The sequence below is a fragment of the Neopsephotus bourkii genome, unplaced genomic scaffold (assembly GCF_033783945.1).
Source record: "Neopsephotus bourkii isolate Nb327-2 ecotype Australia unplaced genomic scaffold, CSIRO-AGI_Nbou_v1 NB_962, whole genome shotgun sequence".
Classification (NCBI taxonomy): domain Eukaryota; kingdom Metazoa; phylum Chordata; class Aves; order Psittaciformes; family Psittacidae; genus Neopsephotus; species Neopsephotus bourkii.
This window is the reverse complement of record NW_026901456.1, coordinates 2292310-2307425: the sequence shown is the minus strand read 5'-3', so window position 1 is coordinate 2307425 and position 15116 is coordinate 2292310. Positions and strand designations below refer to the sequence as shown.

The window sequence follows — 15116 nt, the reverse complement described above, 5'->3', positions numbered from 1 at the left end:
GCTGTTTACATACACTACATGAAAGCTTTTTTGTAGCAAGCTTTTATTCTGCTTTCTATCTGGAAGTGTATTGAGCTGAGATATTGCCATTTTATAAAAAAACCCAAACAAACAAAACCCAAACCAAAACCAAGCTAGCCAAAACAAACACAAAAGGAATGAGCAAGTTCACAAAAGTCTTGCTTAGGCAAACAGGATGAGCTGGGATGCCTACTCTAAGGCATAAGAATTTTCCATAGGTAGACTTGTGTGCAGAGAGACGCTGTGGTAGGTTTCTACTGCACCTGTAGCTGAGAAGCCTAGTCTCACATTAAAGCAGAACGTTACCCAGGGACGGGCTGCCTTATTAGCAAGCACACTCCAGAGCAGGGAAGCAACCCTCACTGGTCTGAGCTTGTGGAGTTGCAGCCAAGGAAGAAAGTGAATTACACTGCATGTGCTTTTGAATACAGTTTCAACAACGTTGTATCAGAATGATATTTTGATTTGTTTATGGATTGTGTATTTAAATCACACATCATAAATCATAGAATGGGCTGGGTTGGAAGGGACCTTAAACCTCATCTAGTTCCAACCTCCCTGCCATGGGCAGGGACACCTTCCACTAGACCAGCCTGGCCTTAAACACTGCCAGGGACAGGGCAGCCACAACTTTTGTGGGCAACCTGTTCCAGTGAGTCACCACCCTTACAGTAAAGAGTTGTTTCCTAACATCTAATCTAAGTCTACCTTCTGCTAGTTTAAAGCTATTCTCCCTTGTCCTGTCACTGCATGCACTTGTAAAAAGTCCTCCTTCCTGCAGGTCCCTTTAGGTACTGGAAGGCTGCTATAAGGTCTCCCCAGAACCTTTTGTCTAGGCTGAACACCCCCAGGGGTTGCTTGCTTCTGATGTTGATGATCTGTTAAAAGCCCCAACATTCATATCTCTGGTGTGCACTCGGACACCTTCCGTAGCAATACTCCTCGGTGATTTCTTTCGGCAAGCGCCGACTTCCCTCCGATCCTTTGGCAGATCCCAGGTCTTCGTAAACGTACAGAAACGGCGCCGCTACCGAGGGGCCTGACACGGCTGCGCTGACGAGAGAGCCAGGGGCGTGACCCCGCCCCCCCGGAAGTGGCTCCTCTCCCGCCCCGGCCGCGGGCTTGCTTTCTCCCGGCTCTTCCGCAGTGTCGTTGCCGCTGCTATCACCATCACTATGGGGGGAAAGAACAAGCAGCGAACCAAGGGCAACCTGCGGGTGAGCGCGCCTTGCCCTTGGGGCCCGGCTCCCGTGCTGCCGGAGTTGCCGGCGGGCAGTCTGGACGAGGAGGGTGGCGGGGCTCGGGCCTTGGCGCTGGGGCTTCTGGCACTGTCGAATGGGTTGAGGCCGTACTTCACCTTCCGGTGCCCTCGGGACTAGGTTGTAGGCCGCCGGAGGCGGCCCCCTCTGAGAGGCGGCGCAGTCTTAGGGCTCGGCTGTTGTAGCCAGGGCCACCGCCGGGCTTTGCAGGCGACTCTTGGCCTGGACCCGCTCTTCAGGGCAGTGTGCCTGCCGCTTCTGTGGCTTTAGTGCGGCCTTTCCAGGGAGGGGTAAGGGCGGAGGTGTAACCGGGAAGTCACTGCGGGTGTGAGTTCAGCGAGGTACTGGTGAGTAGTGCGTTCCTCTGTGGAGTGGTTTGGAGCACACCTGCTGTGTCTACGTGAATCTCTTGCCGACACCGAGCCTGAGGTGGTGGCTGTGTGGCGCTGGATTGGTATGGGAGAACTGTGCGTGAAGAGTTGTGTTTAGGTGATGTAATACTTACATGTGTTTAGAGAAGAATAGGGAACACAAAGAAGCAGTCCCTATATTTCAGATTTCACATGCAGAATGTAGATACAGTACTCAGGCCTGTAGATACAATAGTCAGGTAAAATGTGGCTTACGTACCTCAAAAAAATCAGAAAAGTACAGTGGGCTTCAGCAAATTGTAATTATTTTAAAAACAAACAAGCAAACCCAAACTCATTAAACTTCAAGGATCATTATGAAATAAAAGATAGTTGGATTAAAGGTATCACAGAGAACATTAAAGCATCAGTTGGTTTGGAGACAGTCTTTTGAGAAGCGTGTGGTTGAAATAAACATGAGCCATTGATACAATGAACAAGGTGTTGACTTAACTGGGGCAAACTAGAAGAGATGCTGAAACCTGAAATGGTCACTGTAGCACTAATGGGATAGTGTCACACTGTTACATATGCATCCTTTCACTCTGTTCCTCTAACTCCTTCCTGGCCTCTTTGCTGCTGGTATCATCTTTTGTTTCATGCGTATTCTTATTTTTCCCAATGATATGAAGAGCATTCCTTGGAGGCTGTGTCAGTCCATATGCAATAACATGAAAAGAACTAAGAAAACCAGAAGTAGTGAAGGAGAATAAATGGTTTCTTAATAAATCCTTCACTTACAGAAGAACTTGTCTGTTACACTTTTTTGTACGTGTATAAAACCAACATTTTTTTCCATAAGTATTCATGGATTGTGAGAAAAGGGAATGCTGATTCTGAAACAAAGAATAATTTTCTGGGTCAAACTTTTATGTGTAAAGCATATGTGGTGGCTCTTTTTGTGTGTGTGTGTGTGTGTGTGAGATTTTGTTTTAAATAGAAGGTTAATTCTACAATTTAAATAGGAGCATTCTTTCAAATGCAAACTGAAATAAAATGACTGAAGTAGATAACTGACTTATGTTGTCCCTGTTTTTGTCAGCCTTCTAGCAGCGGGCGAGCTGCAGAGCTCCTCGCCAAAGAACGTGGAACAGTGCCTGGGTTTATTGGCTTTGGAACATCTCAGAATGATCTAGGATATGTTCCTGCAGTTCAAGGAGCAGAGGAGATAGACAGCCTTGTGGATGCTGATTTTCGAATGGTGTTGCGAAAACTTTCTAAAAGGGATATCACAACAAAATTAAAAGTAGGTATATCCTTTGTCCTCTCTGTGGGAGAGGAATATATCAAGATAGTTAATACTAATTTCATATTGATAAATTTGCTAAAGCTGCAATCCAGAATGTATCTTGGAGGGCTTATGAAAAGGTCCGTCACGCAGTGCTGATGGAGCATTCATAAAAGTAATTAGATTCTGTAGAAGCATCTAATTAATCATCTAATCTGTAGATGCTTAATTGCAGGAAATTAATTGATTTTTGAAAAAGAGAGTTAGACTGTATGGTAGCAGCTGATAAATTACAGGACATCTATTTGAATTCTTAAATCATGCTTTTGATATTTTTTAGGCCATGCAAGAATTTGGAACAATGTGCAAGGAAAGGGAAGCAGAAGTTGTTAAAGGTGTTCTTCCTTACTGGCCAAGAATTTATTGTAAAATCTCACTGGTAAGTATTAAAGTATCTAAATTAAAAAGCTCTGTGGATACTTCCTGTAGAAATGTCTGGGGTGGTCTTTATTGATATATCTAACTATGTTGGAATTACTGACTTGTTCTAGAAACAGACGTGAAGTTGAAGGAAAGTAATGTTCTTTATTGTGGAGATAATGTCAGTATTAGCAGTAAGTGGAATCTTGAACTGTTGAAATCTGGGCTCTACTTACTGGATAGAGATAGCTGTTCATTAGACCTTTATGTTTAAAAGATGACATTTCTCTTCATTAAAAGTTCTTTTATGTCACTTCCAGAATGGCTAAAGAGAATGTGCTCTTATAAATATTTTGATCTAGGACTAATACCTGACTAGACTTAAATAAATAAATAAAAAAGCAAACAAAACCAAACAAATATTGGACAAAATTAATCACAATGTTGATTTGTGAGAGGAAGTTCTAGTGTTTCTTTCAGGAGCCAAGAGCATAGAAATGCATGATGATATAAATTCACACACAAAAATTGGATAATAATGCACAGATTATGTAGGCTTATAGTTATTTTAGTCAAGAAAGTGTCTTCAGGTCTTCCTGTTTCTCTTGCCTCTTGTCTTTTTGTTAAATGTTTGTTTAAAGTGAAAATAGAAACTGTCATTAGGGATATTGGGAAAAGGCTACAGTTTTGAATTTATAACGCATTGGGAATACAGTGCTGCTGAGCTGGAACTATCCCTGTACCTAGGGTTACAAAGACTTTTGTCGTGTATTTTCAAATCTGTGTAGCCCAATTCTTTGCAAAAATGGCTAAACTGAGACACAGCTTTTTTCTTCATCATTACTTCTGCTTTGAAGTACCTCTCAGTCAAGGTATAATTCTTAAAACAAACATTTTTTTTTTTTTAAACAGGATCATGATCGCCGTGTTCGAGAAGCAACTCAGCAGTCTTTTGAGCAACTGATTCTTAAAGTAAAGAAGCACTTAGCCCCCTACTTAAAAAGTATCATGGGATACTGGTTGATTGCTCAGTGTGACACTTACTCACCTGCTGCTTCTGCTGCAAAAGTAGCTTTTGAAAAAGCTTTTCCTTCAAGCAAGCAACCTGAAGCCTTAGTATTTTGTAAAGATGAAATTCTTAACGTGAGTTTATACTCTTCTATTTCTTTAAGGCTCTGTGTTGAGTATATGTCATTTTTTATTACAAGTTTAAAACTCATCCTCTCCCATCTGCTCTTCATTGTTAAATTTCTTCCTTGCCTGAAACTTAGCTCCACTTAATGTGAAGACTGAGGCAAAAACACATCCTCTGTTTCTGTGACTTGCAGTTAGAATGACTGGAATCAGAGAAAAGAGTATGAAGCGAATTTTCTTGTGTGCATTTCTGTGTAATGATGCTCAGTCATCATGTAATGCTGACAGATGGAATAATGATGACAGGGTTTATCCTCAGGGGTAAAGGATTGAATGCTGAGCTGTGTATCAAAGAGCCTCTGCAAACTGAGTTCTGACCAGGGTTAATACTCTTCTGCCAGTCGTATATGAAACTGAACTGACTGAATTTAAAAAGGTCAAAGTTTGCATTGCTGGGCCATCATATGCAAACATAACCATTCTTGCTTTGTCTCAGTTTGGCTTCTTTTTACCAGAAGCATATTGGCATACAACTGCAGGTTACAAGATATTGTGAAGTCTTGGTTAAAACAGTACCACAGCTAATTTGTTCAGCAGGAGTCAGTTAAATCATATTTTTGTTTACTAGCATGTCTAAAATGTGTCTGAAAGACTTGACTTGGAGGTTGTGAAGTTTTAGAGCTGTTTCTGGAAAATATGAAGACTATCATCACGTGAAGACTGTTTTCATCCTGGACTATAGCAATAGCACAAAGGGTAATGTGTTTAAACTTAAACAAGGGAAGTTCAGGTTAGATATAAGGAAGAAGTTCTTTACTGTGAGGGAGGTGGAATGGGTTGCCCAAATAAGTGGTTAATGCGCCATCCCTGGCTGTGTTCAAGGCGAGGTTGGACAGAGTCTTGGGTGACATGGTCTAGTGTGAGGTGTTGCTGCCCATGCCAGGAGAGTTGGAACTAGATGATCTTAAGGTCCTTTCCAACCCTAATTATTCTGTGATTCTATATTATTAACATATAAACATCAGGTTCTCATGTGTAATATGTTGGGTTTTTTTTCCCGTAGGTACTTCAAGATCACCTTCTGAAAGAAACACCCGATACACTCAGTGACCCCCAGTACGTTAGCCTTCTCTAATGTATATGGTTTAAGTCTGTATTGGGTTCTGTGTTCCTGGAGATAGTGGATTTAGTTTTGTTTTAGGAGACAGAATAGTTATTTGAGTCCCAGCAACTTTCTCTGGGACTTAACATTATCAAAAGCATTTATACTTATAACTCTTGTTTCAGCTCTTTGAGGAATAGCATTTTTGAATAGCTGGAAGACAGATGACTTGAAACTCTCTTTTACTAACACTTTGTAATGTGATTTGGTAGTATCAGAACCTATGGAAAGTTTACATATGTACATTGCTGGTCTCTGAAATCAAAAGAATGTAGAACAGCTCAAGACAGTTTAGTTTACTCAGTTTAGAAGAGCTTGAGAAGCCTTCTGATTTATTTATGGTTCACTTAAATTTGTTTTGCTTTGCTTTCTGAGAACTGTACCAGAGGAAGAAAGGGAAGCTAAATTTTTCCGGATTCTGACCTGTTCGTTGTTAGCTTTAAAGAAGTTGCTGAGCATGTTGCCAAAGACAGAGGTGCGTTCTCTGGAGGAAAAGTTAATGTCACTTCTGTCCCAAAGCAAGTTTTGGAAATACAGCAAACATAACATGCCACAGGTGACTTTTTAATTTATTTCTTCTTTTGGTTGGTTTTAGCTAAAGATAATACACTGAGCCTAAGCCAGTGTTAATTACTTGTATCCTACAAGAGTGAACTTTGTCCTTTGCTGAATTATGTTTCAAACAGTCTTTGGATTTCTAGGCCTTAAATGGATAATATAATTTTAAACTTTGCCCAGTAGGCCAATCTGTTATTTACGTGTCACCACCATCTACTTCTTGGTAATTTTCTGTCATTTCAAATTAATGTAAAAGATACAGACTGTGTCATCTTACTGAATGTGTTCTTAGTGCTTTTTGGAGGTGTTTTGTTTGGGTTTTTTTAAACCATTTTATTGGTCTTTGGTCTGCTAAGACCAATGGTGCATAAAGTAATTAATTGATTCCGGTATTTTGTTAAAAGTTTTAAGGTGCATTTTGGAAACGTGCCTTTTGAGAAGTATATTAAAACAAAATTTTTAAGGAGCATTTTATAGCTAAAAAATTACTTTTGAATGTTAAACAGGTTTATCAATTAATTTTTCTTTATTTTTGATGTTTAAATGTTTGATGATGTGATAAAATATGGGAATCGTGAGTTGTAAATTATGATGACTTTGAAAGGAACGTGGAAAAACTACAACAGAGTGTTGTAATTTGACTTAAATTTAGTGGTGTGTTGTTTGTTTTTTTTTCTGTGGCCTGTATCAGGTTCGCTCAGCTTTCTTTGAGCTGGCTTCTGCTTTTTGCCAGTACTTGCCTGAGCTGGTGAAAGCTGAAGCACCAAGAGCTTGTACTGCTGTTCTTCTCAGCATTGATGACAGTGATGCAGTGGTGTGTCCTGCTCTTTGGGAAGCTGTACTTTATGCTATCACTACTATTGAGGTAATGTGGGAAATCTTAAGGGGCAGATATTTTGCTTGAATTTAACTTCACCAAGTGCCATTGTTCTCTGTGTAGAATTAGGAAGAACAGCTTGACTGGGTTTTCTGTATGATTAATAACGTGAACTTATCAATGCTACATGCTCCTTTCTCCCCACCCCCCCCACCCCCTTAGGGTTTCAGTGTAACTTTCAAATATGTTGTATTCAGCATGTCTTAAAATCAGATGTTCTATGAGTTTAGTCAAATTAACCTGAATCCCTTTGAGTAAATATAATTATTAATAAATAAAACAATACCTAAAACCTTTTTCTTGGTTAAAGACAGTTACAGAAATGACTTGATATGCATTTTTGGTTTGTTTGTTCTCTTCTAATTTAATGTTTGGTTCTATAACTTTGGTAGACTTTTTTTTTTTTTCTTTTTAAGTGAAATACCAGCTTTGAATTTATTAGCAGGATGAGTGGTGTTGCCATAGACTGGGATGTTTTGAGGGCTTAATGCTGCTGATCTCTTTTGTAACTGCTGGTATAAACTATAACCACTTGTGGGGGATTAATTGTTCAGCTTTGTTTTTCAGCTTGCTATAAACATAGGTATCTGAACTATGATAAATCAGATGAGATGACAAAAAACTTTGGAGTATGGGGATAAGCGCCAAGTCATTTTTTAACCATCAGAAAAATTCTGAGGGGAATTTTGAAGTTAGTGGTGCTTCTAAAGTTAGGATTTTGAAATCATTGCTTATTCTTAATAAGAAGAACTCAAGATTAAATATAGGACCAATGAGTTACAATGATTTTTACAAAGCATCCTTAAAGTAATTATTAAAGAGAAGCCTTTAAGTGCATTTTGCTAACAAGGAAGGGCAATTGGTGTTAAACAATGCAGGAACAGTTTTATCATGTTAACTTAAATTTGCAAGCTGAGGTAGGGAGACAGTGTTTCTTAAAAATAGTGGTAAGTGAATTTAAATTGTACAATAACTAGTTTCAGCTACAACACAGGGAGGTATATTAAATATCTAGCTTGGGAGTTCTTTCAAGACAACATATTCCCATTTAATTTACAACAAGTGTATTTCTTTCTGTAGGACTGTTGGGCTCATGTAAATGCCAAAAAGGGAGTTCTGCCAAAGCTGTGGGCAGTGCTTCGAGAAGGTGGACGAGGACTAGCTACTGTTATATACCCAAATCTCTTGCCGTTCATTAGCAAGGTACCTGCTGGCATTGCAGAACCAAAGCTGGAATATTTCAGGACTTTTTTCAGCTCTATAATTCAAGGGTATGTACTACAAAATTATTTATTTGTTCTGAAATCAGTTTCCTTTACATTTGGAAATAGGAGAAGTAGTAATTTTTAAGTATTTAAAGATGAATAACAGCTCAGAGTTGCTCAATCTCAAACTGGCTATGGTGAAATTTTTTGTTTCGTAGTTTGTTGGGTTTTGGGTTTTGGTTTGGTTTTTTTTTGCCTTCTTCTGTAATGACAGAAAGTGATACTTTTGAAGCCTCTGAGGTGTGTGTAGAAGATTGCAAAGGAGTTTTGACAAACAGCTGAAACAGTAGACAGTATGCTTGACCAGATATGTTTCCTTTATTAATGTAGTGTTGGGTTTTTTTGTGAATGCTAAAGCTACATGAAAAAGTTATTTTAATGTAAATTACATTAAATACCTGGATGTATTGTTTGGATGCTTTAAATATTATTGAATTTGTTTTGATTTGACATCCTGTCAGTGATTCTGTGATTCTATATTCTTACATTGATGGTATCTGGATAAGAGCAGCATAACCAAGTTTACATTCATGACACACATACTGGGTTTCTTAGAAGCTTGTATGACTGAGTTTCACTCCCTCCAATGTTGCCTTTCAATAGGTTGTCAAGTGAGCGAGCAATAGCCAGCCCTTCAGAAAGTTCAGCAATTATAACTGCTTTTATGGAGTGTCTGCGCTTTGCCATACTACAGAAAATAGATGAAGAAGATGACCAAAGGCAAATTCATCAAATGCTTGTATATGACCAGGTATTTATTAGAAATATGTGGTATTGAGTGTACATTCAATAACTCCAAGTTGAAGAAAAATGTACATTTCTGTGGGGATTACTTCTGTGTTGAAATTTTCACTAGATTTTATGGAAAAAAAATAGTTCTACTGAATTTAGTAGGTTTTTTCCTTCCTATAAAATACCCCTTTAGTGTGCAGTTTAAATTATATTAAAAAAAAAAAAAAAGGCATCCCGCCCTGTATATTTTTATTAAGTGTTCAAGCTTGAGTAATTCTAATGTTTTCAGAAATACTTCTGAAATGTTTTTCCAGATTGTTTGCTGGTATCATAAAGAGTAAAATGATAATTTAGTTGGATCACTGTTCTTTAATAACTTTTTTTGTCTTCATAGCTAATTCCTCTCACCAATGCTGTACTTAAGGAGCCCAGGTTACAAAATGGACCATTATTTTATCAAATAGCAGAAACGCTGAGCTCCTGGGAAGGTAAAGCAGAACTCCCCAGTGATGATGGCACGGATGAAGTTTTCCAGAAACTGTTGTCAAATTTTTGGGACCATCTTTTAAAAATGTGTGTGCTTCATGTTGATACATTGGATGCTGATGAGAAATCATTGTTTGCCATATCTGGTATGCTAAAAATTCTTCAGAATCCAAAAGGTGCTACAAAACTAAACAACAGAAAATCTCTAAAAATCAGATTTACAGATGAGGATGAATCTGAAAGAAATGCAGAGAATGGAAAGGTTATGGAAATGAGAAATAATGACTCTGAAATAGAGGCTGACTTGCAGCATAGTTCACTTCTAAGGAAAGAACCTTTAGAGAATTTAGTCTGCAGCCTTGCTGAACTGAGTATTGTGTATGTGAATGAACAGAAGTCAGACCGGCATTTGAAATTTCTCTCTGCCCTGCTTAACTCTTTTTCATCAAATAGAGTTTTTCAAGTACTTTTAGAGCAGGGCAATGATGCAAGCTCTACTCAAGCTGAATCCCCAGATGAAATGAAAGTTCATTATGAAAATCCATCTGTGAGATTTTTGTATATGAATTTAATAACTTGGCTGAAAGAAGACTGGAGGAGAGACACCCATTTTCTGGTTGACATTTTGTACAGTGTGCTTAATTGTTGCGACAGTAATGATGAAAGGAAAATCATTCTTGACAATTTAACGAAGGTATGACTTTTAATTTTGTTAGTAGTTTTTATCAGAGTGGCTAGTCTTTTTGTGGGCTGTGGCTAGTTAATTTTACTTTGGAAGATAATCCACATGAACTTGATAAGTTAACAGGTAAATTTAGGGAAGGTTGACATAGCAGTGTTGTGTTAAAAGGTCGATGCATATCCCTATCTGTATGGTATAATCAATAAAGTAACACCAGAATTTCTCTGGTCTTGCTGCTTTATACAGTGTGCTTTTATAATTGGTAGCCTTTCTTACAAATATAGACCCTTTCTTATAATTCATATAAGTAAATATGCACAGTAGAGAAGGACTTGGAAGCCAAAAATAACATAATCGCTAACTTTGTTACTGAAATGTAGCAGCTTCTTCTATCCCTTATAGAAAAGTTGTAAACAGAGTTTAAAAGGTATGAAATACTTCCTGTTCAGCAAAGAATTTGTTAAATATTATGGAATTTTGTTTTATTTTTCAGATGGATTTGAAATGGATTATTTTTCTCCAGATAATTCAAAAGGTACCTCTTAAGACTTTTTTAGTCTTGTTTTGAATATTTCCCTGACGTTACCTTTTGAGAGTTGCATGTGTTTGAAAATTTTGTTATTTTTTTTTAAAGTGGTGAGAATTTCAGTAGTTTGAAAATCTTGTACTAATACTTTGAGTGTTCATTTTAGCAACAAATGGTAAAACTGCATTTAGTGCATTTAAATCTGTGGACGGTTTTAAAAATTGAACTATGGTACCAAAACAAAATCATCTTTATCCCTTCTGTTTTTGTTAGTTGAGCCGGAGGGATTCCTGATTTCCTTCTGGTTATTCCTTCTAAGAGAGAGAGAATGGAGTTGAGTAGTAGACCGATCGTTAAAAGGATTATTTGTATAATCACTCTCACATCAAGCTTACAAGGGAAAGACAATATTCCATTTTTCACACGGGGTACTGAGAGACTGACATTTATATGATTGCCTGGGATGAAATATGAAGCATATTCCAAGTTTTTGGACAAGAACTCATAGCATTTGATTTGCAATCCAGTGGATTGACCACAGTATCTTTCCTTACAGATAATGTATGTTTTTGGTATCCGCTTTTTTTTTTTGTGATATTGTGCCTTTTAATGGCTTATCACCAAAATAATTTTCTGGTTTGCATCTTATTTATTCTTAGAGAAATTCAGATACACTAAACAGATTTTATGTTGCAAATGGATGACTAGGTTGGCTGAAATGAAATGTAAGTTATCTTTATAATGTCAATGTAGGTGTTCCCTGGGTTCTATAGTTGGAGAAAAGGGAAAAAAAGGCTTTCAGAAGGTGACTTGTTTCACTCTAAAGTAGAGGTCTAACCTAGCCTAAGTTGCTGTCTGACAAAAAAGAAAGTTGGGGGTATTGTTGCAGGTGTAAACACCTAGAGGCTTATTGTTTGACAGATAATACGATTCCCACTCTGTATGTGCAGGTTTGGCATATTGGTCTAGTGCTTAGTAATAAAAGTTAATATCCCAAAAGATTATTTTCTTGTGATTCAGGCATGCTCAAGCACAACAAAACTTTCCTTAGTCTCTGACTGGCTGAAAGGAGATACACTTGGAGAAAGACTTGTAATGCTGACAGATGATTTGTGTCACCTGGGTTTAAAACCTGTAGCCACCTCATCAGACTCATTCTCTTCTGAAAGGTGGACCCTCCTGAGCTTAGTGTTGTCGCAGCACGTTAAAAATGGTGAGCATATTTATTCCTTGGAGTTTGTGAAGTGTAAAGAGGGGATGTATTTGTGTTTGTTTTTTTTTACCTGAGCCAATTAACTATGTGAAGTTTAATTTTGTAAACACTAGATTGCAGCATTGACATTCTAATAGGTTTTTTTTTTTTTGTCTTTATTGCTAAACAAAAGTCAGTGTTTAAAGAGCAGATTCACATTTGCAAGTCTGGAAAACCTGAAGAAAATTTAAGAAAGTTTGAGTTATTAGCTGATGTGCTGTAAAGTAATACTTTATTACTTTACATCTGATATTTACCTTCAGAACTAGAATATCAAAGATCATGGTTATGGACCCATGCATGTGATGCTAATGCCTTCTTACAGGACCTATAAATTGCTTTCAGCCATTTTCAGTTAAATTCATGTACTTTAAAAACTCTCTGTGTGTGGATTTATGCTATATATGCAATCTATTTTCTATTAGTAACTTCCTGTTTCATGTCTTCATTGCGTTTTGTGGTATCTGTCATATAGACATCTAGTGGAGTTCAATTTCCTTTATGTTTTCCATGTAAACTTGTTATTTCTGTTTTGTTAACCTCAGCATTTGCTTTAATCCCTGAGGTAACATACTTTGGTTTATCTGAAAGCTGGGCACACTTGTGGTGCTTTCATGCATCAAAGATTGCATGCAATAAGTTGACTGCAGTGGATATTCATAGGTAGCGTATCCTGAAGATGTTGTAAGATTGTCACTTTGGCTACTGGAACTTCTGATGTAGAGGAGCAGCAGGAAAACCTGTTCCCTCTGTCCAGAGAGTTTTCAACAAACTTACTCACTTGTGAGTCAGTGGTACCCTAGGGCTGATTTTCCAGTAACTTTGCTTTTGGCTCTAGAGCTGGAGGTATTGCTGAGCTCATTTTGGGCTGTGTGACCTGGTTTTAATGCATGTTGGGTGAAGTCTAGACCTTCAGGAGCTATGGTGATTCTTGACTTAGATTTGGGCCAGAATAAAGTATATAGACTTTAAAACAGTCGTGGGGTTTTGGTTTGGTTTTTTTTTTGTGTGATCTCTCATCTAAATTTTTGAAGGTAAACTGTCGTGGAGTAAGTGGAAGGGCCTTTCATGGATCAGTAACCTATCAAATGATATGAATTAAAGGTGAAGAAAGTTAAATACTGGGACGATGATAACTGTTTCTGATAAATTATCAAAACTGACACTTCACAGAGCCATAGCAGTGTGTTATGTTCTTGAATGAATAACTGATATAATTACAGATGAAATTCAAACCCAGTAAATATCAAAAGTATACATGGGAAGAACACAACTGTAACTATCTGTTCAGTAATAGGCTCTGAGCTGTTAAAACTCAGAAAAGAGATCTTCAGTCATTGTAAAGGTTCTCTGTAAATGGTATTGTAAAGGTTCTCTGTAAATAGTGCTCATCAATGAAAAAAGGAATACAGCTTATTAGGAGTTGCTTGAAAAGAACAAGGGACAAACGAAAATTATTATAGCATTGGTGTGTCAATATTTTGAATGTTGCCTGTTGTTTTGGTCCCTGCAATATTCTTGTCACCTATATGCTGTTGAAAAAAAGTGTGATGGAATTAAAATGTTCCAAAAGAAAGATGGCAGGGGTTGTTAGGCAAATGCCGTGGCTTCTGCCTGTAGGAGCAGTAAAACAGACTAGAATTTTTCATCTTGCAATGAAAGTGATTGGGATGGGGTTGTGGTAAAGAGCCATAAAATCATAATATGTATGGAAAAAGCAAATAGGAAGAGGTTTTTCATTGTTTAGATAGGCTTAAGGAAAAAGGAAACTATAATTCTTCATACACTTCATAATTAAATAATAGAATTCGTTGCCACAAGAATTTGTGGAGTTTGAGAATAAATGGGATTAGCCTACTTCTATCCCATGAGAAATGGAGTAACTGTATTCATGGAAGATCTGTGTGATTGGGGTAATTAGGTGTAATTTCTGGCTCACAGTTGTTGGCCAGAAGCTAAGAAGGCGTAAAAGGGGAAAGGGACCACTCTGCACTTGCTCTATTTTATATATGTTTTATCTAAGCTGCTTCAGCTGGTTTAGAGAAAGGATACTTTGCAATGTGAAACTTTGGCTAGATGATCCTTTAACTGTGGAGTAAGAAAGAGAATTCAGCTATACATGAGACTGAAACGACTTTGCCCTTTATTTTGAATTCAAAATTAGTAAATAGAAAAAAAGGTGTGTATTTATGTGATGTCTCTTAATGATCATGTTTATCGAGTAATCAAAGCATGTTGTCTTTTCTTCTCCCTAATAGAATCTTTGATTGGTGAAACTTTTGTTGAAAGGATTATTGATAAACTTCAGGCAGCTCTGTCTAAAGCTAAGGATCTTTCTGAAGCTGGAAATACTGAACCATTGGTATCTCTCATCTGTGATGTAGCCTCAAGCTTTTTCAGTTCAGTTAAAGGGTGTTTACTGATGCCATCCTCAGAAGACTTGCTGCTTACCATCTTCCAACTGTGTGCTCAGAGGCAGGATGCTACGCACTTAACAGGTAATTTAGAAAAAAACTTCAACCAAACTTTTTTGTGGTTGATGATTACATATGAACTCTTTTTTATCAAACAGATTATATAATAGAATATTGAGTTCATAGACATGGAGCTTGCAGCTGTAACTCACATCAAAATTTGTGCTTTAATTTACAATGTCAGTAGTTACTACTCAACATTGAGTAGTACATCATTACAAGGATTTAAACTTTTTTTTGATGTTAGTATCCCTATGCTTCAGCTATCTTTGCAGCTGTGATATTCAACACTTTTTGGAGTGTTACATAAACTATTTAAGATCTATGAAGTACAAAGAATGAGCTTTTATTTGTTCGTTCTGCAGTATGGGGTTCCTATGAAAAAATGTGTGCAATCACTTCATTAAAGATACATATGTTTATTCTGAAACAGTTTGTGTGGGTCAAGTTGCTCTGACAGATTGTGACTGATTCCTCTCTCCACCAGTGTCTCATTGTCAGCCTGAAATCCTGATTTATATTCTTTAGTCCAGAATTGGATGGTAAATCAGTGTATGTGTTTACTGACGTAGATGCAAAGGAGGAAATGTTGCAGTGGAGCCATAGAAGTGAAGTAGGATAACAATAGCC

At 37.5% G+C, this 15116-nt stretch overlaps 1 protein-coding gene across 1 annotated transcript in view; it reads left to right on the top strand.

Moving 5' to 3' along the window:
• Positions 1 to 1087: 1087 nt before the first annotated feature.
• The window catches only part of LTN1 (listerin E3 ubiquitin protein ligase 1), a 31686-nt gene continuing 17657 nt past the window's right edge, over positions 1088 to 15116 (top strand). The window contains exons 1-13 of the mRNA XM_061358993.1: positions 1088 to 1238; positions 2733 to 2936; positions 3259 to 3357; positions 4251 to 4481; positions 5536 to 5588; positions 6010 to 6190; positions 6884 to 7057; positions 8150 to 8340; positions 8938 to 9085; positions 9461 to 10246; positions 10728 to 10769; positions 11781 to 11973; positions 14271 to 14510. Of these exons, the coding sequence (XP_061214977.1) occupies positions 1197 to 1238; positions 2733 to 2936; positions 3259 to 3357; positions 4251 to 4481; positions 5536 to 5588; positions 6010 to 6190; positions 6884 to 7057; positions 8150 to 8340; positions 8938 to 9085; positions 9461 to 10246; positions 10728 to 10769; positions 11781 to 11973; positions 14271 to 14510 (2584 nt within the window). The 5' untranslated portion in view covers positions 1088 to 1196. The remainder of the gene's footprint in view (positions 1239 to 2732; positions 2937 to 3258; positions 3358 to 4250; positions 4482 to 5535; positions 5589 to 6009; positions 6191 to 6883; positions 7058 to 8149; positions 8341 to 8937; positions 9086 to 9460; positions 10247 to 10727; positions 10770 to 11780; positions 11974 to 14270; positions 14511 to 15116) is intronic.